General features: G+C 38.1%; 1 protein-coding gene across 3 annotated transcripts; it reads left to right on the top strand.

Moving 5' to 3' along the window:
- The first annotated feature begins 723 nt into the window (after positions 1-723).
- On the top strand, positions 724-24,941 carry CRBN (cereblon). 3 transcript variants are annotated; one of them, XM_004738403.3, is made up of 11 exons: positions 724-846; positions 4,982-5,094; positions 5,708-5,910; positions 6,770-6,919; positions 10,847-11,006; positions 19,116-19,178; positions 20,396-20,480; positions 21,255-21,370; positions 22,220-22,284; positions 22,945-23,076; positions 24,271-24,941. In XM_004738403.3, exons 1-11 carry the CDS (start codon positions 780-782, stop codon positions 24,449-24,451), a joined length of 1,335 nt encoding a protein of 444 aa, XP_004738460.1. In that variant the 5' UTR covers positions 724-779; the 3' UTR covers positions 24,452-24,941. The 3 variants fall into 3 exon arrangements, with proteins under 3 accessions (XP_004738460.1, XP_012909424.1, XP_004738461.1); XM_004738404.3 differs by having other exon boundaries at positions 740-846; positions 4,985-5,094; XM_013053970.2 differs by lacking the exon at positions 6,770-6,919.
- The last annotated feature ends 768 nt before the right edge of the window (positions 24,942-25,709 follow it).

The raw sequence follows: 25,709 nt of genomic DNA, 5'->3' as shown, positions 1-25,709 counted from the left end.
TCAAGATTTCTCAGCTCTCCTCTGCGGCAGCAGAAATGGTGGTGACAACACTACAAAAATTTTTGTCCGTTCTCCAAAACCAAAATCTTATCAGTCACAGCCCCACTACTGTACCAGAATTATGTTCGTTGTTGCATACCTTACTTCTTTCGCCATATAATAACTTATTTTTACTTAACTGAAGTCATACTGACTCAGCCATTTTATATTTAGACAGTCTTACTTACCAATCATAAGCCTTTTTCTATTCTGTGTAATCATTTCGAGCATTTGCTTCTGATTAATACGTATCAATTTGGAACACATATGGAAACTACTGAAATTTGTTGAAAAGAGTATCAGCTATAAGCTGGCTGCTCTGGGAATAACTGATGCATTTCCCCAGTCTTTATAGGTCTACTTTGTATTTTGGGAATCAGAGTTAATGCCCTATAAACGGGCTTCTGTTTGCTCCACGCCCCTTTCATTAAGCGCAAGGTAGAGACAAGGACCCAAGCCTCAGTTTCCCCACAGGTGAAATGTCACGCCAGGGGCGGTAACCTAGCAAAGGCTCCGCAAAGACCGCAGTGGGCAGGAAGTCACGAGTGGCAGGGACAGCTTTCTGACCCCGCGGCGCGTCCGCCTTTGGGCGGGCAGCAAGGTTTCCCGCCGCGCTGTGGGCCCCGGGGGCCGCCAGAGGGCGCTGTGGCCCCAGTGCGCGGCTGCGGCGGCGCGGTGCGGACTCTCCCCAGGCTGCTCGGGCGCCGCCCTGTCCCAGCCTCCTCTGCGGGTAAACAGACATGGCCGGCGAGAGAGATCCGCAGGACGCTGCGCACAACATGGGCAACCACCTGCCGCTCCTCCCTGGTAACCTCCCGGGGCTGGTATCCGGCGGCGGGACGGGGCGAGGCTCGAGCCTTGAGCGGCGCGGCAGGGCTCGGGAGACGGGCGGGGGGGGGGGCACCGAGGCCTGCCGGGGCGCCCCGGAAAGGCGAAAGCACGTCAGGCCTCTGGCCAGAGACCGGGTCCGAGCGCATCTCTCTCACGCCGGGTCGCCCCAAGCTGTGGGCGAGGGTTTTTGAATTGGGGAGGGGTCTGCTCCCAAGAACAGAGACCCTCCCCTCTCTGTCCATTGTGTGTCCAGAACTTGGCTCCAAGGAAGCGGTTTAAAACTGAGGGGGAAAGAGGGAGGGGATATGGGGGACCCCGGCAGGTTAACAGCCGTTATTTTCTGGACTTCTTCCGTTTACTAAGAGTGACAGCTAACAGGTATTAAGCACTTACCATTTCAGGGGTCCTACAGTAAGCGCTTTGCATACATCTCTTGTTTAATCCTCCCCGCATAACTTTTCTGATTCCGATTTGGTAGGTGAAAAATGGATTAGTGGATTAGTTCAGTGACTTGCCCAAGGTGACACAGTTGCAGAGCCGGAACTGCAGTTCTAGTCCTTCAGTCAGCATAGCCTCTGTCGCTTAACCACTTCACTGCCAAGGCAGTATTGGTATGTTTTTCTCAAGGTTTGTAGCTCAAGCAGGTAGTAGAATATGCTCGATAGAGACTTAGGAGTGTGATCTTATATTCAGTTTTCTTTTTTCCATTGTATTTTACAAAAATTTAGACCTTGGCTTTATATTAGAATCCTGGGCGGGGAAAAAAAAAAAAAGTGTATGAATTCATTGTACAAATTTGTCGTGGAAGGCTATAGAAGTGATGCTTTTTAAGAGGTTACCAGACAAACTGGGTCTGTTAGGTGAGTTCCTTCACCTCGTGCCGGTTAGATGTTGTGCAGTTGAAAATAGGTATGATACACAGTCTGGTACTTGAGGAGGTTTATAATCTCTATGAGGCAAAAGGTAGTTGATTTAGGACCTGATAACTTAATGCTGTTATTGTCCTTAAGAGGGATTGAGGTAAAGCACTGTGAAATGGATCTGGAGACATCCAGAAGCATACACTTAGGATGGGGTTGTGGAAGAGAAGGCCTAGGCTGTGGTAGGTTGAGTCTAATTTGTTGGGGGAGCTTGAGTCTTCTTGCCAGTGGGTTGAGGCTTTTTTCTGTGGATTGCCAAGAAACAATAGTGGGTTACGGGGAGTTGCCCAAGGAAGGCTTTTCTTGGAGGATTAATTTTCCCCTGGGAGTTGTGTGAATTGAAGGAGAAGACTGAATGCATGCCCACCATTTAGAAGGGACCTTTTATGTAAAAATAAACCAGAGTCAGAGTCAGTGGTTGTTCCTGAAGCCAACCTAACTGAATTGACATGAAGGTAAGTGTGTCAGCCTTTGACTGAAGAGCTGAGCTGTTTATTTCAGAGACATCAGCCCCACTCTGAATCTGCCAGATCCACTGTTTCAGGGAGGTTACTGATGTTCTGTCGGCATTCATGCGGTGCTCCCCCATGAGATGAGTCATCAGGCTTCACCCTGGTAGTTCCGAACACAGTGTGTGTTTTGTTGAAAAGAATCAGGAGTGAGGGGTTGTCTGGGTGGCTCAGTTGGTTAAGCAACTGACTCTTGATTTCTGCTTGGGTCATGATCTCAGGGTCCTGGGATCTAGCCCCCGCATCAGCTGCACACTCAGAGGGGAGTCTGCTTGAAGATTCTCTTCCTCTTCCCCCTCCACGCTCCCATGCGCACATTCTCTCTCTCAAATTAATAATTTTTTTAAAAAAAAAGAAAAAAAGAATCAGGAGTGAGAAGTCCCAGAGAGGTTGTAGATATAATAAAGCTTTTCTAAATCATATGAGTTTTATTTGTAAAGAAACAATGGATTACCCATAAGTCCATGTAGTATGAGTTTTGAGGAGCAACACTCTGTAAATGCTAAGGAAATAGTTTAATATTTAAGATGCATAGAATCCATCTTGGCCAAAGGAAACATTAATAAATAAACAACCGAGTACAGGGAAGTGGGTTTTGGCCATATTTATGAGAAAGGCGACTGTATATAAGGAAATTGATAGAGATTCTTTTTTTTTTTTTTTAACTTTTGGTGAAAATTCTGTTTTTAGCAAAAATATGTATGAAGTGTTAGACAGCTGGCCAACCATTTAAATATAAGTTGAAATAATTGTGTTACTCTTTTTGACCAATCCCTGTATCTAGGAATTCCTGAGAATTAATAGAAAGTCTAAGGCAATTACTACATTGAAAAACATTTTTTTTTTCCTTGTCAGGAACCTAGCTGGAAGTAACTTGATTTAAATAGTGACATACACAAAAGAAAATGACAGTTTTGTAATGACATTTTACCTGTTTAGAAGTGTATTTGGGGCATGTAAAAGTATAGGAAATATGAGGTAAAAAATGAGATTCAGTTTTTCTAGGCCAGGATTTCTTAACCGTAACACGTTAGATTTGGGGAGCTGGAAAATTCTTTGTTGTGAGGAACTGTCCGGCCCGATGCAATCCTTATAAGATGTTTAGCAGCATCTCTGGCCTCCGCCCACTAGATGCCAGTAGGGCTCTCCTAGTTGTGACATTCAAATATATTTCCAGACATTTCCAAATATCCCTTGAGGGGCAAAATCTCCCCTGGTTGAGAACTGCTGATCTAGGGTAGGAATTTTACCCACAGCTGGCGTTAACAGCACAGATTCCCATTTAGTAGAATAGCACCTGTTTTTCTAACTTTCTATTACTAATAACATCAAGGTTTTAAAGTAGATTGGCTTAGTTTTCATAATTTAAAAATTATGTTTGGGGAGAGTTTTCTAAGGTACTACTTTAAAATATGTTTTAAGTTCCATGTGAGCTTTTTATTTTTTAATTTAAAATTCAAAACAAAATTGGAATGTAAATGATTACTACATTTCATTTTTTAATAGTACAGTGACAGCCAAGGAAGTGATGTCCCTGCTATGAGAATATTTTTGCTGGGTAGTAATGTTAACTTTTCTGTTTTAATTAAAGGGCTTTCCTTCCTTCCTTCCTTCTCTCCTTCCCTCCCTCCTTCATTCCTGTCTTCTGTAAAAACTCTTAAAATTAAGAGTTTGAAAGAAGCTTAGAGATTCTCTTGTTCCTGGCTGTCATTTTTCACATGTGGAAACTAAGGCATAATCAGGTGAAATGAATTGTCTAAGTAAGGAGTCTAAGTTACTACTGGCAAGAGGGAAGAAACAAATCTCTCACACTGAAGAATTTAAATATTTATGTAGATACTTCCTTTTCAAGGAGACGGGAACATAGTCCCTCACCTCTTAAGTGTGAGTTGTGCTGTGTAATTGTCTTCCAGAGAGTACAAAGGAGGAAAAGAGTAACTTTACAGTAGAGAAACCGGACAAAGAATACCTCAGGCGGGTGATTATGGTCAACATCAGCAGTGATAAGTCATATTGATAGTATGCACCCTTGATACGAACCCCTTGCGGTGTTCTCCCCAAGGTATTTAACCTCAGTGTAATCATGAGAAATATATCAAATTCTAATTGAGGGACACGCTACAAAATGCCTAACTAGTACTCCTCACAAATGTGAAGGCCATTAACAATAAGGAAAGTTTGAAAATCAGCCCCAAAGAGGCTAAGGAGACATGACAGGTAAATGTCATGTGCCAACCTGGATGGGATCCAGAAGCAGAAAAAGGATAGTAGGTGAAAATAAGAAAATCCGAATAAAACGTGGTGATTAGTTAGTAGTAATATACCCACACTGATTGCTTAGACAAGTGTACCATACTAACAGAAGATGTTAGCTTATAGGGTAAGTGGAGGGGAGGACTACAGGAAAAGGAATTCTCTGTACTGTCTTTGCAATCTCTATGTAAATCTTGAACTATTCCAAGAAAAAAAAAAAAAAGTGGTTAGTGACAGAGCCCGGCATAGACCCCAGTCTCTGGCTGCATCTTCACAAAATGTGGAGATCACCACATGCGAGTGGTGTTTAGAAGAAGCCCTCTCATGGGCTCAGAATCCTCATGAAGGAATTATGCATTTGAAGGGGAATATTGCTTTGACATTTCCTTGCATCCATTTTTTGTTTCTCATACTCTTTTACTTTTATAGCAGAGAGTGAGGAAGAAGATGAAATTGAAATGGAAGTCGAAGACCAGGACAGCAAAGAAGCCAAAAAACCAAACGTCATAAATTTTGATACCAGTCTGCCAACATCACACACAGTATGTACTGTAACAAATCTTATACAGTAGATGCATACATAGGACAGTAGATGGAGGTTCCTTACAACAAGTGGCTGAGGTTTGCCTTATTGGATATTACTTCATATTAGGAATTGTGGATGAGGACATGGGCATTTGCCAGTAAGTACACATGCTTAACTCTAAACGTGCTAATTTTCAAGCGGTTTGATACTATGTCCTGGACAATTCTTTGAAGAATTGGCTTCCTCCGTATGTTTCTGCTAGTAATGGAGCTACTAAAGTACTCCTTACTCTCTGCACTACTTGGTACTAGGGTGTTAGTTAACATTCTAACATTTTATAGTTGTCATGTGTGATATTTGGACATAGGGAGGTTTTTTATCTTAGTCAAAGAAAAATATTTTGAACTAAAAAATGTTCTTGAATTTGTGAGACATTCCTCAAAAGATAATAGAACTTCCACTCGTAAGAATCAGAATTAGATTTTCGTGTGGGAGGCTGATGCACTGAGTTTGTTATTTAAGTAAATACTTGTGTCTGTTTATATTTCTTTTAATCTGATTTGCTCTTTAGTCTGTTGAGCTTTTATTACATGTCGAAAATGACAGTGTATATGTGTTTTCTTAAATAGTATCTGGGCGCTGATATGGAAGAATTTCATGGCAGGACCTTGCACGATGACGACAGCTGTCAGATTATTCCAGTTCTGCCACAGGTGATGATGATCCTGATCCCTGGGCAGACCTTACCTCTTCAGCTTTTTCGTCCTCAGGAAGTCAGTATGGTGCGGAATTTAATTCAGAAAGACAGAACCTTTGCAGTTCTTGCATACAGGTAAAATATTAGAATGAATTTGCTTAACACATTCTCTCTCATGTAGAGCCACAGCAGACAGAGGTCAGTGTTAAAGCCAAACCTGACTATTATTTTGCATGCACAGGAGACTAGATTAGGATGTGAGGTAAGAAATTTTGATGAAAAGATTGAAAGTGCAAGTTGGACTATTTTTACTGTTCTTATTACCATTTAGATCAGACATTTACTGTAACACACAAGCTTTCTGATATTTGAAATTTAATCACTTCTGTCTAATGAAAATTTCTGGAATCTTATTTTCAAGCACTCTCATTATTTAAAGAGAAAGAGGGCTTTGACATTTTAATGTACAAAGGAGTAACTTGTTCTTTTCTCTGTCTCTCGGAATTCATAAGTTGTCCCGTTATAGACCAGTGGCAAACTGGTATTTCAGGTATTCTGTGGCAACCGAAGGAAATCAGTGGTAGAGGCAGGAAATGAATGCGGGGATTTCCCACCCAACTACAATGCTGCTAATATTAAGCAGCAGCAATGATGGTCTACTGAAGTAAAAGAATGTCTCCTTTGGAAAATGACATTAAACCCCTGTCAGTCTTAGATCATTTTCAATGACTAGAGAGACCTATTATTTTCCTAAAGAGCTCTAATTGTAATTCCTTTTTTTGTTGTTGTTGTTTTTTGCTCTCATTGTAATACCGAAGCCTTCCGTGTCTGCATTCCTCGTGATTTCAAAATAAAATGATAATAGCTTTGCAGTAAGGGCTAAATGCTGTAACTTTTTTATCATGTTAAATTTAAATTTAAACTTTTTTGCCACCTTTGCATATTTAAAAATTAAATGTTCAAAATTATTTCCTTTTAAAATTTATCTTGGAAGTAATATACAGGAGAGGGAAGCACAGTTTGGAACAACAGCAGAGATATATGCCTATCGAGAAGAACAGGATTTCGGAATTGAGATAGTGAAAGTGAAAGCAATTGGAAGACAAAGGTTCAAAGTCCTTGAGCTAAGAACACAGTCAGATGGGTAAGAAATAACATGGATCTTAAAGCTGTGTGTACATCATTAAATCAGGTGGTTTTCTTATATTTTTTTTCTATTGTACTGATCCTTAACATTTTGTAACTTTGAATTAGTTGTTCTCTTTCCTTTGAAGGTATAGCCTGGTGGTTTCCATCTTGGCTATGCATCAGAACCACTTAGGAAGTTTTAAAACTATACAAGCTTGGGTTTCGTTCTCATCTCCCTTCCCTACAGAGTGGTTTAACCTTGGGTGAGGCTGTAGCGTTTTGTTTTTTTTTTTTTTTCATGATTTCCAGGTGATTCTCATGACCCTCCAGGTTTGAGAATAGTCATGTAAACCCAAAGTGCATTGTCTTTGGGGATAGGGCCTCTTTGGGATTGAAGACCTCTCTTCAGAGTGGAGAGGCCACAAGCTTCTGAGCTCTCTCTGTGTGCTCACCGGGGCAACTGTGGTGGTTGCAGTATTCCTGTGATACTTGAAAACCACACCAGTTGCACCTGCCAGCTGTTCTATCTGAACTGTAGAAGCCATTTGCAGTTAGCACCCATCTCTGGTGTGAATTTTACATCACCCACGAATGTATTAACATATAATAAGTGGTCAGTAAATGCTTGTTGTCTCTGTGCCTTATAAAGTTTGGAAATACTCTGAGTATGTTTTTTTAACAGTTATTGTGGTATGGTTCTCATGGCTCGAGCTTTTAAAGTATCACTAACCTTATCAAAAAAAAAAAAGAAAAAAAAATCCAGTTCACCTTTCTTTATCCTTTTAAAAACAAAGCAAAACAAAGTAAGCATTTGTCCAGATAATTGATGTTACCTCTTGAGGGAGTGGTTCTCAACTCTGGCACATAAGAATCACCTGTGATATGTTATAAGGGTACAGATTCTTGGGGTTCACCCAGTCCTAGTGAATTGGTCTCTTTACAGCGAAACTGAAAATGTTACCTGACCTCTGTGTTGAACAGATAATATCCTCTGAACACGTGGAACTTCAGAAGTGTTGTCTTGTTCACATGGTGGACATTTACAAATATCACTGAATTATGGAAGTATAATGGACAATAAAGCAACCTTTTGGGGCTAGAGAAAGCATAGAAAAATGAGGGATGAGATGCCAGAGCCCTCAGTGGTACCGCCAGAACATTCCCAGTGCAGACTCTTATGGTGTTAATACACTGTACTATCATTATAGGATTGTATATCAGTCTCCATCAGTAGATGAGCTGCCTGTATGTTCTACACTTAGAACCATAAATGCTAGGTGAATGAATGAAACGGTGTGCTCCTGGGGGCTCTGCATTGTGATAATTAGCAAGCTGTTTTGTTACTGCAGATTTTACTAACAGTTCCATATTTAAAGTACTTCTTATACTCCTACTTAGAAAATTTTTATTATTTGTGGGTACTATATTATAGGAACCATAAAAGAAAAATGACTTGGGAGAAAAGTATGTTTGTGAGGCTTTCTTCACTTTTGATTGTGAAGAAACTTTTCAACACAAGATGGCAGTAGACCATTAACTCTGAAAACAGGTCAAAGACTATGTTTGACTCTAATGAAGATAAACATGAAACTGATAGGGTTAGACAAGATTCGGCTTAGGAACATTCTCTTTATTATTCCATAGACCCACTGCTAAGACCTCTCACAGAGGTGAGTCTTTCTTACTATAAAAGGCTTCCCTAGAGTGGGATTTCTCTGCTTTGCCCCTCTGGCTTGTAACTCCCTTTAGTAGAAATGGTGAGATGGAGATAATATAGGGCATTTTCCTCTTTTTCCAAATAAGACAACTAAGTACTAGAGAGAGGAAGTGATTTGCCCAAATTCATGCAGCTAGTAAGCAACAGTTGGTTGATTCTAGGTCCCCTGACTTCCAAACTTACACTCCTCTTACTCTACTTGAACTCCCTCCGTAGCACCTTGAAACTCAAGCCAGTTTCCTTTTCTCCAGTCAAGTAGTGCTAGATAATATTGTCACATCTCTTTTATGTAAATGACCTTTCATTTAAAAACTGTATAGCACTGCCTTCTGGCCTCTTCTGAGTTAGGAGTCTTTATTTCTTTGGCATTTTCTGAACACATGGAAGGTTTTGTTTGTTTGTTTGTTTGTTTGTTTTGAAAAGTTAATGAAAAAGTAGAACTGTGTCATTGAATCACCATAGAACCCTTCAAAAATTCCTGAGGATTCCTTAGCATGTGGAGAGAAGGAGATTAATACCCTGTTGGGAATTACAGGACAAGTTCTCTTACCTGTCATATCCAAAACCAATAATCAGTAATTATCTGAATTACTAGAACTGTCTGAACCTAATTTGAAAGCAGTTTTTATTGCTCAGCTTTATTCATTAAAGCCATTTTATTTAAGTCATATTTCATTGGTTTTTTTATATTACTTACATAAATTATGTAACTATAATCACAAAGCAACTGCTATAAACAGATTGTAAAGAAAGAAAAGTAGGTTTATTTAAAACAGAACCCACCAGGTGGGAGAACTAGTATGTATGTGCAGCAGACCCTGGGCATGTCTAGCAAAAGCAGTGGAGAATGTTGCTCAGTCCTGCAAGGCAGTTGGGACAGCAGACTAATCAGTAAAAGGATCAGAAAGCCGATCTTTCAGTAACATTGATATTTTTATCATAATACAATAAAATCTTACATGATAGTTGAGTTAAACATTATTCATGATTTAGTTGCTGATGACCTTCAGTAAGACTCAGATTTCTAAACACTTCTGTAGAATGGCACACACTTTTGTTTTTAAAAATAAGATTATTTGTGTTCATGTGACAGCTGAAAAAAGAGATTTTTTTTTTGTTTTTAATGACCTCTAATAATATGAGAACAATTTGAATATAGTTTGAACATGTTTGGGTTTTTTTTTTTAAAGATTTTCAGAAGTCATGCATACATAAATTTGAGCTTGCAGGAGGGAAATAAAGTTAGTGGAACGAGTCTAACCAAGTTAGCCATTTTCATTTAATAAATAAATTTCACTCCTAACTTTTTGTGGGTCAAGGCAGTGATTAATATGAAAAACCACTTGAGAATTTCTAAACATAATTAATAATGAAGCAGAAACTGTAATACATTGAACTTTGTCAGTCTGATAGTGATTTGTTCCAGCATTCGAATGTACTAATATATTCTGCATTTCAAGAGCCGTACTCTAGGAGAAATGCTTCAAAAGAAAATAGCTCATAGGTACAGTCTTCCTGTTGGCATTTGTTCATGATGAGATGTTTGTGGGTATGATATTCTCAAGTAGTCTGGAAATGGTGACTTCACTTTCATGGGAGTTTAAGTAATTTTTAGGTAAGAAAAAATAATATGCATATTTTGATTCTTTGCGTTTTCAGGTTAAATGTTTGAGGAGGAGAAAAAAGAATGCACATATCAGTACAGGATACATGTAATTCTGTAGTCTTATTTTAACTATCTATATAAGTGGGTTCTTGATTTTCTATTCCTTTCTCTACCTATTCTTCCAGTTAGATTAGACTTAGGAGAAGGGACAGGTGTAAAAGCCAGGCAGCAGATGGGGATCTGGGATGGGGTGTAGGGTATTTAAGAATGTCTAAGAAACTAATTTAGAAGTATCAAGCAGTAGTAGATGGTTGTAATTTGATTTTTTAAATTTCATTAGTAGACTCTATATTTATCTGAAATATACAAATCTCCCTTTACATTTCACAGTGAGATTGAAAATCTATGCTTTAGGTTATTTTGATTTTAACATTGGTATAATTTCTGGAATAAAGTATTTCTGAAGATTCTTGCATCTTAACATCAGTATCCTATGGATATGTTTAAAAAAGAAAACTGAAAATCTTAGTATTTAAAATTACCCATAATGTTTAGAAACTTAATAGTTTGAGTTAGTTTATTTTAAAAATGAACACCATGCTTGGTTCTCTTTATTTTAGAATCCAGCAAGCTAAAGTGCAAATTCTTCCTGAATGTGTGTTGCCTTCAACCATGTCTGCAGTTCAGTTAGAATCCCTCAATAAATGCCAGATATTTCCTTCAAAACCTGTCTCATGGGAAGACCAGTATTCATGTAAATGGTGGCAGAAATACCAGAAGGTGAGAAACTTTTTATGCATCTTCAAAAAATGAAGACAGGTTGCTTTTTTCCTGTATTTAAGAAAGGAACACAAACAGCTCTCATGATTCATTCCCCAGACACCTTCTGTGATAATACTCTAGCTGCATTTGATCAAAGCTGGAGCTTCTGAAAATTTCATGGGCAGCCATTTATGTAAAAGCAGTTTGCAAAAATAGTAGAATGTCACAGTTCTGTAAGGTGTTCTTGCTGCTATGCCTATCAGTTGTATATTAATTAATAGTTTGTGATTTTTAGTTCTGGAGAAACCTCTTACTAAATCTCTTACCATCAGATCAGATGTTTGGCTCTTGAATTACAAACACATTGTCTTAAAAAAAGAGTTTCAAGTAGCACATAGTAGTCATGTGTTTGAATTTTTCTGGACTTCTGAAAGAAAAGCTTTTTAGCTATCTGTTTATACATTGTGGTTGACACCACAAAAGTTGACTTGAGACTTTGTGCTCTGTTAAAGCATTGGTTGTTTCGGCATTAGTTCTTACACATATCCTTTTGGCTAGATCACGCTAGAAAATAATTGATGAAGCCTGTTTCTACTCATTTTTGAGATGTATCAATTTTGAGTATACAATTCCTGCCTAAAGGAAATGACTATCATTTTTAAATTTAGGAAGTACAGGTTCTTTGAGGTTTATCTTTTTAAAATATGGAGATAATTTCTATTTTAACCTGAAAAATTGTGCACTAATCACCCCTATTCTTTGTCAAGTCATGCAGGTTTTAATTGTGAGTAAATTACCGTAGGATCCTGATTTAATATCCGTATAGACAATTGAAGAAGGAGTATTCTGCACTAGTCCATGTACCACCACTTTTAATGTTCTTGAGGTCGAGTTCACCTAGTTTTCAGAGAGGGCCTTGTGAGAATGGCTTCTTGGCAGGCAGCAGGCTCATAACCAGGTGTCTGTAGGCTTCTTGATCTTGTTATTCTATTTCTCAGTTGGACAATTAGAGACATGGTTTTGTGTGTTTTAACAAGTGTTTCTAGAAAGAATCTAATAAATGTTTAGATTGCTTAAGGATTCCCATGCCACCTTAACACTTTTTTTGAAGATTTAAGAAATACTGCCTTAAGTTTGCAGGCAACTTTTGTATAGTTAGGCAGTCCTTCTTTTTTCAAACCTGATAGAGACATAGTTTACCCCTGTTTTAGTTTAATGGTAGAACAGTGGAAGATTTTGTCATCGTGGTCATTTTAAATATCACTTGAAATAAGTATGTCAGAGTCAGCTCTGAGGTACATGGGCTCCAAGGAAGTAGCTTTGGAATTTATTAAGTTGTTTAATGCCTAATAGTGTGTTCAGCACCGGGTGCTGGTGTGATGTTATGTGGCAAGGAAACTGCATCAAGATGCTGCCTAATTTTATCATATTTAGATAGTTGCATGTTTCAACCATGAACTTGTTTTTTAGGAGATATCAAGTGTTTTGATTTGTATCATTCTTCTGCACGAAGATTGGTTGTTAAAAATTAACCATGAAAAACTCCTAATTTTTCTTTGTAAAGTGGTAAGCGGTAGGGTGTGACGGACATTCATTCCTGGCTTAAGTGCTCCATGCTGGCTGTGTGTCCTTGTCTGTGGGATCTTGCCATCTTAACCCTGAACATGATGAGTTAAACAAATAAGACTGCTTTTTTAATTCTAATTTTTGTATGAATTACTGATTGACTTGCTGTCCTGTGGCTAAAGCACCTTAGCTTGTTCACAGTAAATTCCAAATTAGGCCTTGGCAGCAGGGCTGCCACTGGCTTACCATAGGCAAAGAGAGCCAGACATGAAAAGACCAAGGAAGCATGTTTGTTTGGAACCAGGTCTTATTTCAATAATAATAATAATAATAATAATTCTTCTAGACCCTCAAACATTAGCACTGGGTTACTTTCATGTTCAGAGTTGCCAAGGACTAAACAGAAGATGCTAAGGAAGAAGAGAGGCATAAAAAGTTTTAGGTTTAGGAAATACAGTTCCTTCATCCTGTGTGTATTGCAGATTGTTAAATGTGTTCCCTTGCTTAAAATTTGAGTAAAGTTTGTTAGGTTCTGAAATTTGGCTCTAGATCACTAGGCAAGAAAAATTACTTTATCTGTTTTGGACTGCAGATGGCCTAAAAAACTGTTCTCCACCCTGAGCCACTCACAAAGTGAAGGGAAAGGGGATGGTAGGTGTCCTTGGTGTCCACATGTGCTGGTCCTGTCTCTGGTTTGGCTTACCGCACTGTTAGCCAGGTGCTAACGTACCACAGGACTAGATTGCATAATATCGCTTGTCTTTAGATGGATCTAAGGCTCAATCCACTCCTTTCTTCATAGAGTTTATTCACATCTGCTCCATACTACCCACCAGCATCCTAAGCAGTGCATCCGTTTGTCTTCCATGTCTGAGAAGTAGGTAGTCAGAATTGGAAGATGCTCGTGTGATTCTTAGCCAACCCAAGCTTACCAAATTGCCCTACCTTTTTAGCAGAAATGATATTTCGAGGGTCTCAGAGTGTGGCCTTCCTGATGTATATTCAGTGAACCTTGAAACTGCACACACTTCTCCACATTTGCCACTGAGAACTGCACCTCCCAAATGACAAAGAATTAAGCTTCCGCAGGTATTCCTGTGTCATCGTCCACTTTAGCGGGGCAGCATCAAAGAAGATGTCCCTAATCCCTAAGAAGTTCAGCCAGGATAATCAGGGAACACTCTTCCAGAGTTCATTTCCATCTGGAAATGTTCCTTGTTCTGTGATTTGATCTTTGAAACTAATGTTTACTTATTTCCTATCTCAGTGCCTTTCACCCCTCCCTGGGTTTTTGTAGTGGGGTACTCAGTGAGGAAGCTTTTCTTTAACCTACTCGGGAGCATGACGTATTAAGTACACTCCCTCTTTACCCAGACTATCTCTTCATTCCTTTATTACAGCCGTACTGCGTTCATCAGAAAAGAGCTGATTGTGAAATGTAAAAAACTGAAATGTGGAAACAAATTAAGAAAGTGTTTGATGCTCTTCTTTCCAGTCTTGCTGAATTTATAAGCCATGCTCATATGGAACAGGGAAGAACTGAACACTGACTGATTCCCAAGGGCAAAGCCCTCCAGTGCAGGCTCACACATTGGTTTCTAAGTCTGCCATACTTTCTCTGTGAAGACACAGATATTCTCATTTTGTTCCGTTTTCTTATGTGAAAGATACACTGTCCCGGGCCTGTTCTTTCTTATAGGAGATTTTCTGTATTGGCTTTTGGAACACAACTTCCTTGTTACTGCCAGAGCTGCAGTGTTCTCTGGTGTGGCTGCACTAGCCTGTGTCTAACCAGTCCCCAAAGATGACTGTGTACACTGACCATTCGTACATGTAAATATGTATGATAAACTTTGAGACATGGGATTTTTGGAGGACGGGGAAGCTGCATTTGTAATTTGGACAGATATTTTCAGACTGCCTTACTAAAGAGGTTTTCCCTAAGTGTACCCTTGTATCAGCTTCACAGACAGTGTAGTATTCAACTTAATTTTTGATGATCTGATAAGTAAAATACAGAATCTTCTTGGAGATTTAATATGAATTTCTTTGGATATGAATGAGGTATAACATTTTGTGTTGAATGGCAATTTGTATTTTCTTTACTAAGAAGCATCTGTTCATTGTATTTGTCCTTTGTAGATTTTTAGTTCATCATATGTCAGGAAATTTACCCTTTGGCTGTACCTAATAGGTTTCAAACATTTTCCCTGGTTTGTGACTTGTCTTTGGCATATTTTAGAAAGGTTTTTTTTTTTTTGTCCTTATGTAGTTGAATTTACCTTTGTTAATGCCTCTGTATTCTGAATTATATCTAGAAATTACTTCCCCAGAGGAATCTTATAAAAAAAAAAATACTAAAAATGCAATCTTTTACTTTTGATTGTTGATTTCACTGCTCTTAATGAAATCAAAACTTATAAGCTTTTATCCATCTATGGTTTATCCGACTATGAATTCAGTTCTGTTTTTTTTGTTTTTTGTTTTTACCTGATGGCTCCCTATTGACCTGTCAGCATTTTCTGAAAAGGTCGTAATTTCCTTCACTGCTATGACCGGATGTCATGTAGACCAAATTCATGATTCTTCATTTTCTTCTGCTTTGTTGTTAGTCTCCATAATACTGTTACAGCCATTGACAATTTATAATTTTTGTAAATATAAATATAACTGGTAACCCCCTTGCTAGTCTTCTCTTTTTTCAAGGTGTTGCTGGCTGTTGCTTTGCCTTTTCATAGGAACTTAAGAATTTTTGTCTTGTCCCAGAATAATAACAGGGGCAGTAAAACAGTAACATCCATACCTATTTTTATAGTAAAGAAGAAAAAAGTCTTGAAATTTGGGCTCTGCGCGGTCAAGGACTTCCGTGGACAGATTTGTGATTTCCCAGGCGTCCATCTTATCCTTGTAGTTGTGTATCTGCCTTGAGGAGTTTAGAACTCTCAAAGCAGGAAAGAGCATATCCTTCTCTTCCCCTTTTTTCATTCAAGTAGGGATTTGGTAAATGAAGGAAGGAAAAAAAAATAGTAGCTTTTGAATTACTTGGATAGATTGTTTTCATTATTTACATTGCTTATCGTGATGGGATTTAATACAATAAATGACCACCTTTGGTCACTGTGTATATCAGATGATGATTTACTATTCATGTTTAGCCTTTTACATTACTCTTCCAATTTCATTGTACTTCGACCTTTTAAGAAGAGTTTCACGTTTTTTAAATATTCTACATTATTGGAAGACCAAGGTGGAGCCATAGTTATGAAGTTTAAAAATGGAAGAATGTGATGGATTTCCTTCAGGTAACATATTTCATTTTAAGGGGCTTTCTGCCTTCTTTCAGTGGTAAATCCTGTTCCCAGAGTGACTATATCTTTAGAGAATCAGTCAGTGGTCATTTTTAAGCACCTAACTTTTGGGCTGGTATTAAAACCTTTTTGAGGTATAGCCCTTTTAAGAAGTCAGTCATGGTGTTGATGTATGTGAAGAATGCTGATAAATTGCTAGAATTTACCATTGCTATTACCCAGATACAAGACAGGAGAGCCTCTGCTTATTGTGTCAGAAGTCTAAATTGGACTTGAAATTGGAGATATTGAAATGGCCTAAATTTGGGCATTATTTGCTGTATAGAAGCTAGCTGGTCTTTTTTGGTATACTTCTCTTCAGTTCTGGGTTTTTTTTTTTCCCCTGATGGCTCCCTATTTTCCTGTTAGCATTTTCTGAAAAGGTCGTAATTTCCTTCACTGCTATGACCGGATGTCATGTAGACCAAATTCATGATTCTTCATTTTCTTCTGCTTTGTTGTTAGTCTCCATAATACTGATGTAAAGTCGACTGTATAAAACACATCACAAATATGAAGGATAAATGTATTTAATTGATCTATGATTAGAACTTTAGAGTCTGTCACGATAATCCTGATAAAGAATTTTAATGGCCTTCTCACTGTAAAAAGGTACAGAACTGAGACACCTGTGTTGCAGGTTGGTCACATTCACCAAGCACGCATGGGCAGTAGGGCATGTGGTTACCATCCTGACCCACTGCTCTGCTCTCAGTAGACTAGCTGGCCATGCTCTCTGGTCACCTTATGTTCTCATGGGAAGGAATGTTTATAGATGAATAAATTGGTTTGGCTCCTATCTTGATATGAGTGCCAAATAAAATTATATGTTTTTGTATTATAAAAATGATCATTCTCCCATCATTCTAAGTGTAGGTTAATAACTGAACGGGAAGTGTGCAGTGTGTGTCAGCCAGCCACACTGAAGCTTTGTTGGATTTTTGTCATATTGTAATTCTGAGTATACCACCAGAAAGTAAGCTTCTCTGCACTAAGTATATGCTCCACAGGGGAAGAATTTTAGTCTTTGTTGTAATCCCTGGTTTACCCCAAATGCCTGACACATACTGGGCGCTTAAAGTGTTTTTTGAATATTTGAATAATGGTTAGTCATACTCCCTGGATGCACAGTCTAGCAGCCCCCATTTATGAGCTGTGACCCTGGGAAAGTTTTACCATCCTTCTGTGCCTCCGCTTCCCTATCTTTGGAACGTGGATGATAATGCTACCAAACTAGAGAACTTTTGTAAGACACATACGGACATAGACGCCTCTGTTAGGGTTGCCTGATAGGCTGCTTTAGTGTTTTTATTTTGTGTTTTTATTCTGTAGTATTTATTTGTACTGTGACCAAAATCCTTAGTCTTAACTTTTTTTGGCTTAAACATAAAGAACTGATTGGAGAGTAACTTAAGTGTCTTATGTTCTCGCTCCTCTGGCTTAAATTACTTTTCAAACATGTACTTGGAGGCCATCCCAGACCTATCTTTTGGTAGCTTCAAATACAAGGATTATATTGAACCAAAAATTCATCTCATTAAAGAATCCTTTGATTCATGAGCCTTGAAAAACAAGTCTATCCTCATCCATTTAAGTATTTCCCTAAGATATTTTAAAATAATTATCATGTCCCCTTGAGAGGCAGCTCCAAACTGAACATCTGTAGAGCAAACTCTTGACCTCCTCCTAGCATCCTGGCCCCGGACAATTGAGTTTCCCATTTCTGACTGTCAGAGAAGGGGAACATTATTGTCTCATCTTAGATTCTGGACTTCTTCAAGCACAGGGTTGCAGAAGAGAGTAGGATATGAGCTCTGCAGCACAAAGGTTAGTTTATAACTATCAGCTAAGTCCCAAGTCTTTCCTACATGCATCGTGTACCTTCCTCATTTCACATCCATTTGGTCTTGCAAGTACAAGCATAGGATCTCCCTTTCATTTTGTTAAGTCTTACAAGCTTGCTTTGCTTGTCCTACTGTGGGACAGTCTGTGTTGAGCCACCTTCCTCCTTTCCCACCCACTTTTCCTGTGTCATACCCAGTGTTAGTTAACAGTCTACAAAAGTATGAATATCTGTACCTCTGTAGGTTTTATTTTCTTTATGGAGAAAGATGTAATCTTTCTTTATTCTCCTCAGGTTTGATAGGCCTTGCTTGATCAGGTGCAGTATATCCTCTCCTGTATACAGACACAACAATGTATTACATTGTTCCTTGACATTTAGGTTGTCTCCAGTTTGTTGCTGTTAACAGCACTACTGCAGTGTATTCTCCCAATCATATTTTTGTGTCCTATAAAACACCTTGTTTCCCAGACTTTCTTGGTAGGTTATACATTTATTTTTCCAAATGAACTTTAACTTATGCTTCTTAATTCCAATCATGTTGATATTTTATTGAATATAAACTCTGAGGACTGACATCTTAATGATTATTGAGCCTTCTCATCAAATTAGAAATTCTACTGAAATTTAAGTATAATTCACATTTTTCTATGGATTTAGGCCCACTCTCATTTGGATTCCAAAATGCAACAATTGGAAGACACACACAGTGCTTTTCCCCTTTCCTGAATTCTGTTAAATGGAGACTTAATCATGCTGAGTCTCAAGTCTATGATCATTGTTTTCTTTGAATTGCCTCATTTCTTACGTTTGCCTCTTGGTAATTCAGTTGAAAGCCATTTCAAGTTTTACACAAAGACCATTTGGATGATAATTTCACTGCACATACTGAACCAACAAATAATCAATAGTATAAAAGCAGGTAATGTGGTCGACCGAAGTATGTTTAGTCACTCTTCAAGTTCATCTTAATTTTACTAAGTTTGCTTGGCACTGAAATTTCATGAACTTTGCCAGTAAGAATGACGATTCTAGGGCGCCTGGGTGGTTCAGTGGGTTAAGCCTCTGCCTTCAGCTCAGATCATGATCTCAGGGTCCTGGGATCGAGCCCCACATCGGGCTCTCTGCTCAGCAGGGAGCCTGCTTCCCCCTCTCTCTGCCTACTTGTGATCTGTCAAATAAATAAAATCTTAGAAAACATGATTGTCAAATTTAATAGAAAACCATCAGATACAGGGTTATCTACAAAATGTTCCATATTTTTGAAAGTAAAAATTTTTTTCCAGGGTCAAAATTAATTTTCAGGTATTTTTCTTTCCACTATAAGAATCTTTACAGTTTCTTAAGTGACTTTTTTTTTTCTGTTTTCAGAGAAAGTTTCATTGTGCAAATTTGACTTCATGGCCTCGCTGGCTATATTCCTTATATGATGCTGTAAGTATTACTTTGTACTTTTTTCTGGGGTAAGCCTTGTCATAATTAAGGGTCATAGTCTTTCATACTCAGTGGTATCTCATTTTCAGAACTAATCCCATCTTTTACATTTAGGTAGAGCACAAAGAAATCAGATACTACTGAATTCACTTTGTCTTTAATCTGTAGGATTTTTCATTTTCCTAGTTTCTAGTGGCTTATAAATTTAGGATAGGATGAGACATTTTGGGGTCTACTAAGGATTTGAAATGTGGTGAGCAAAGGTAGATTTAGAAAATTAAAGAATCCCATAATATTATTTTGGTTTTTTTCCTATACGAAAATATAAATTTCTTATCTCCTGATCCCCAGTTAGTCCGTCCTCTACATCCTCAAGTGTTTTGCTTCTCAAATTGTAATACTTAGGCATCACCATGCCTTTCAAAACTTAAACTGGAATTGTTCAAAGAATCTGGGTTTTAGACACAAAAGACTCTGTTTGAAGCTCTCCTATCGTTTCCTCTGTGGTTGGGGCAAATTACTTACCTAAATAATTGGATTTTTAAAATGGGAATAATGATAGTTACTGTACTTGGCACATAGTAGGACATTCAACAAATGTTAGTCATTTCCCTTAGTGAATCATCTCATGCACAGATGTGGAATCTTGCTTCAGAAGACTAAGCACTGAAGGTTGAACACTTACCGCAAGCACAACACTAAAGGAAACTACAGTTCACTCTGTCCTGCAGCAGCTTTGGGCCATTACAGATAAACAAGTACTGTTCGCATACATTTGTGAAAAGATAGTATGCACTGTTGTTTACCAAAGAGGTGCCAAGTAAGGTATGTAGGTAGCAAGTGCTCGTGAAGTTTATAGGAGCCACTGTCCCTATGAACAGTCAGAAAAGCCATCCTAGAAAGGGGGAGAAGAGAGGCCAGTTCCACACAGTTGATCAAAGAACACCTAAAGGACAGCAAGTCAGGAGCCTATGCCACTGGGAAAAGACAATGGAGGAGAGGGGCCTGGAAAGCCAATTTAGTGCTGGCCCATGAACTGGGGCTTTGGTCATCAGAGCGTAAGAAAACAGACACTTTTAAACGGGGATTCAGATTTTAGTACAGTGAGGACTTAAGTTGCTACTAATACATTAGTTTTTATTTTATGAGCTGAAAATCTGGCATTAAGTTCTAAAAAGTCTGTGAACCTTATTATGGCTGCTTTTATTTTAAACAAGGAAACTTTAATGGATAGAATCAAGAAACAGCTGCGTGAATGGGATGATAATCTAAAAGATGACTCTCTTCCTTCAAATCCAATAGGTATGCAAAGTCTACTTCCTTCCTATGGTCTTTGATGTTTTAGTAAATCATTTTTCTGTTTAATATTTTTATTCATTCTAAAAAGCATAGACATTTGTTTTGAACATTTAAAAAAATGAGTAATTAATTGTAAGAGAGTTCTTCAATTTTGTGAGCAGTCTAATCTTAAGCAGTTTACCGGTTAAGTTCAGATCACAGACACGATCAGGCATGTTCAGGGTGTTAGGCCATAGACCAAATTGCAGTAAATGGGGCACATTCAAAAATTTGAGTGTCAGAACTCTCCCTATTCTTTAAGATGGCTTTGAAAAGGACCCTAGTTCTAAGACTTATTTATCTTACGTACATATAATCTCTCTAGTTATTAGGTACAATTACTGTAGCCATTTTTCTAGTCTTGTAGCAGACTGACTTCTTTTATCATGGGTTTGATTTTCATGTTTAAAAGATCAAAAAAATATGTTAATAAAAGAAACCCAAACTCCAGGGCACAGCTCTTTGGAGCTTGCCACTCTCACTGCAATAAACTTTCCCACCTATATTGCTCAAAATAAATAAAAGACATTTCTAAAGCCAATTATGGGAAAAGAAATTAATTTTGGAACTTCCTAGGAATATATACTCAATAGCTAGTGTATTTTAGTATTGTTTATAATTATGTCCAATACATTCTTTGGGAACTCTGTAGAGAGGGTTTATTTCAAAAAGACATTATTATATGATTCATATTTGCTTCAAATATTTAAAACTTAAAAAAACCACCATGTCTTTCAGATTTTTCTTACAGAGTAGCTGCTTGTCTTCCTATTGATGATGTATTAAGGATTCAGCTCCTTAAAATTGGCAGTGCCATCCAGCGACTTCGCTGTGAACTAGATATTATGAATAAAGTGAGTAAAGTTACCATGTTCATGACACCCATATTTTAGGCTTGATTATCTATGCGACCCAGTCGTATAGTCATGCAGTTAGAAAACTAGTTGTTTACTCGTTTTACATGATTTATTTTTTTCAAGATTTTAATTATTTGAGAGAGAGTGCCCTAGAGAAAGACAGCAAGCATAAATGAGCGGGGAGAGGGGAAGCTGACTCCCCTCTGAGCAGGGAGCCCAACATGAGACTCTGTCCCAGGACCCCGAGATCATGACCTAAGCCGAAGGCAGACACTTAACCAACTGAACTACCCAGCCACCCCATTAGTTTTACATGATTTTTTTTTTTTAAGATTTTATTTATTTATTTGACAGACAGAGATCACAAGTAGGCAGAGGCAGAGAGAGAGAGGGAGAAGCAGGCTCCCTGCTGAACAGAGAGCCCGATGCGGGGCTCGATCCCAGGACCCTGGAATCATGACCTGAGCTGAAGGCAGAGGCTTTAACCCACTGAGCCACCCAGGCACCCCAGTTTTACATGATTTAAAGGATAATTTAGATATTTCATTTGGGATCATACAGACACTTAGACTGTTTTTACATTCCTCAAACACTTCCATTTCTACACGAAGCATTTGTGCTTATAAGTGTCTATTACTTCTTGTCCTACAAAGTCAGTAGTTTAAAAGTGAGTATGTGTCAGATCTCAGAAGTTTTCTTAGTCCTACTTTAAAACTCTGTTTTTGAATGGTTGGAAGGAAAGCATGGTATTTAGAGGGAGCAATACTTTAGTTTCTTGATGGGCTTTGTAATTACATAATTAACAAGTGTGAATTTTCCCCTCTAATTTTCTCTTAATTTTTTTAGTGTACATCTCTTTGCTGTAAACAATGTCAAGAAACAGAAATAACAACCAAAAATGAAATATTCAGGTGAGAAATGTTCAGTATACTTCTGAATACATTTTCCCAACTGCTCTAACAGAGTTATAGTCAAGACTGTATTTCCATTATCCATATATCTTCCTTATTAAAAACAGTCATTCAGCAAATGCTCTAAGGGAGTTTAAGAAACCCTTCCTGACTGGGTGCTCAGCAGCAGTGGTGATTTAAGATCTTATTCACAAGTAACGGGCATGGTAAAGTCAAACAAGGGGGCAATTCTTTTCTTTCCCATTCCTGCTAAATAATTTGTTTCCTTCCTAGTGATTAAGGACCTAAGATGAATGCCTCAGGTAGGATCTTCTAGGCACACATAGGGCCCTTCTGAACATGTACTGATCCTGTGTGACATAAATGTGTAAGAATTACTTTAGTACAAAATGATAATTATAAATCAGGACAGTAAGGAAACTGTTGCCTACAAAGTAATCAGTTACCCAAGGATGCCTAATAGGACCTTTTCACTGTACTTTCACTCTCAGAGACTCCTTTAAATGAGCTCCGTTTTACAGACATGTAGACTGAATGAAACTGGGCTGACTCCCAAACTCCTGTTTACATACTAAAGGTTTGATGTTACCTCATATAACCTCTAATTAGACTTTCTCCTTCCCATTTTGACTTATCTTCTACGCTGATTATCTCTTGCAGTTTATCATTGTGTGGACCGATGGCAGCTTATGTGAATCCTCACGGATATGTGCATGAGACACTGACCGTGTATAAGGCTTGCAACTTGAACCTCATAGGCCGGCCTTCTACAGAGCACAGCTGGTTTCCTGGGTAATGTGGTGGTTACTTTTGCCGCGGTGGGGGGCCTTAATTGGACAGAGTCCTAAGCAGAGTTGTTAGAATTATAATCAAAAATAGACAATGAGATGAATACTATTTAAATGCTCTTCATTTTATGAATGGCTAGTAACAGCTACTTTGGCATACTCTCCCTAAACATAAAGTTAGAAGGTTGCCAACTGCAATTATCCTTAAATTAACTATGCATTTAATCCAGAATTTTCATTTTTCCTTTTAGCTCATTCTGAAAACCAGCTGGCTTATAACCCAGTAAAACTGTGTCTAAACCACATTCTGTAGTATTTCAGACCAGAGAGTATTTCCCAAGCAGTGACAAACAAAACAGCTGGCTTTTTTTTCTGTTTAGCCCAGTGCCCTTCAAAGTAGGAGCCTAGGACCAGCATCACCACCTGGGAAATACTTGGGGTTCTTGAAAAGAGTAAGGGTGAGGGAATTCTGGGTCATTCTTTGATTTTTGAAAGAGGCAAGCAGAGATTTGGGGGGGGGCACCTGAGTAGCACAGTTGGGTAAGCATCTTTTAGTTTCTGCTCAGGTCGTGATCACAGGATAGTTGAGATCAAGTCCCACGTTTGCTTAAAACACCGTCCCCCAGCCTTTCTATCTCTAAAATAAATTAAAAATAATAATTGCCATTTTGGACATAGGACCCTATCACTTGAATTGTCCAGTCTTATTTATAAGGATTAAAACTAGAATTAACTTCTTAATAAATATGTGGGAATATACCTAGGGAATGGTTTCAGTTACATGATTTGGTTTATTTTGCTAGTTATAATTTGAGTTTCTGGATGAATTTTCTGACAAAATCATACTTCAGTGAAGTAGTTCTTAGATTTTTAGATGAGAAATTCATGTATCTCTCCCTCCCACCACCTATTTTAACTCACAAGAATGTATTTCTGGAGATGGATGGTGTTTTGTAACATGACTGCAATACAAAACCACCAAGGAAAGGTACCTGCAAGTTAATCCCATATCAACAAGATTCAGTTTTTTGTCCAGTGCCAAGAAAGAAAAAAAATAAACACAGCTTAAAACCACAATCAAGTTTGTTTCAGGAAACAATGTAGAATTTAGCTCTGTCTTGTTAACAGCTTTATACAATGATAGGCTTGGGGTACAGAGATGTGTTTCCTTAGCTGATACCCTTCTTTAATTTTGTAGGTATGCTTGGACTATCGCCCAGTGTAGGATCTGTGCAAGCCATATTGGATGGAAATTTACGGCCACCAAAAAAGACATGTCACCTCAAAAATTTTGGGGTTTGACTCGATCCGCTCTGCTGCCCACTATCCCAGACACTGAAGATGAGATAAGCCCTGACAAAGTAATACTTTGCTTATAAACAAATGCAGTAGAGATAAAGTTAATATTTATTAAGTTGGTCTTGTAAAATCAGATCTGCTTTGGAAATTACTGCATTTGATGCATACCCAAGTAAAAAGCAACATTATATGGAAGGTTGCAGTTTCTTAGTCAAAAGGTATTTGAAGTTTTAAATTAAAATATACTATTGAAAGGATGAAAAAGTCTAGAAAACTTGGTTTTTAGGAATATCTACCTTAGTACCTTGGTATCATTCTAGTCTGGCCTGCTAGGACATGAAGACCTCTCTGGAAGGGAGGAGATGGGTTTCCTGCACGAACCTCTTTGTAATTCCTCTGACACGAGGTTAGCCACTTGCTTGTGATACATGGAACCAACAGCAAATTCTTACCTGTGCTCTGACGGAAGTTCCCAAAGCCAGGGTGCCAAATACAAGGTCCTTTAATTTTCTTGAGTTTCTCTCATACTGATTTGTAAATTTTGAAAATATTAAAGAGTTAAAATATACAGTTTGAGCCCCAAAATAGTGTTCATTTCCTTACGCATTTGTTAGTGAAAAATGTAACTTATTTGCTCAGTGTTTATCTGAACAACCTGGTTATTCTGTTCCAAATTCCAATTTGAACCTAAATTAATATGGAACAGAGATATTTATTAGAACACACCTCCCTTCTATCTGGCTAAAAAGTAACTGTATTTTGTAAGCACTCCATCCCATGTAAATTGAAAATCTGTAAGTAAAATTTAAGAGCAAACAATATTACACATCTTTGTTTAAATAATGTAAAATATATACTCACAAGCTGGTAATTTAAGCATTAAGATGAAGTTTTAGATAGATCGATTAGCCACCTACCTCTTCGCTTCTATGTTCAAGTGTTGATTGGATCCTTGCACATTTGTGTAAATATGACGACTTCACTGCTTTACATAATTGGGGAAAGTTCAACTAATGGGGAGAAATGTATGAGGCCAAAAACAGACTGCTAAATCTCTTTTTTTAATTTATTAATATTTTCTTTTACCAAATGTGCAGTGGTTATGATTGCCTAAGCTAAAATGCTCAACTGAAGATCTCATGTTGTGTATTTATGTACAGAGGTAAGTGAAAAGCATTTCAAGAACACTGTCCGTTCTGTAGGATATCCCCAAGCTGTAGGGTTTTGTAGTACTAAAAACCTTGGGTTTACAGGACTGTAACCAGTTGTTCAGACAGCCTTACACTATGCCAGCAACACAGTCACAGAGAGGGCACACTACTTTTACTTTTGCCACCT

Source organism: Mustela putorius, unplaced genomic scaffold (genome assembly GCF_011764305.1).
Source record: "Mustela putorius furo isolate JIRA1106 unplaced genomic scaffold, ASM1176430v1.1 tig00003850_pilon_pilon_pilon, whole genome shotgun sequence".
Classification (NCBI taxonomy): Eukaryota; Metazoa; Chordata; class Mammalia; order Carnivora; family Mustelidae; genus Mustela; species Mustela putorius.
Note: the sequence above shows the minus strand (reverse complement) of the source record. Positions and strands in the feature narration are given on the sequence as shown.

Excerpts from the sequence above, each read along its gene's own strand:
- CRBN (XM_004738403.3), top strand. The coding sequence starts at position 780 with ATGGCCGGCGAGAGAGATCCGCAGGACGCTGCGCACAACATGGGCAAC. Across the intron at positions 847-4,981 it reads CCACCTGCCGCTCCTCCCTG|CAGAGAGTGAGGAAGAAGAT; the intron begins GTAACCTCCCGG and ends TTACTTTTATAG. Across the intron at positions 21,371-22,219 it reads AACTAGATATTATGAATAAA|TGTACATCTCTTTGCTGTAA; the intron begins GTGAGTAAAGTT and ends TAATTTTTTTAG.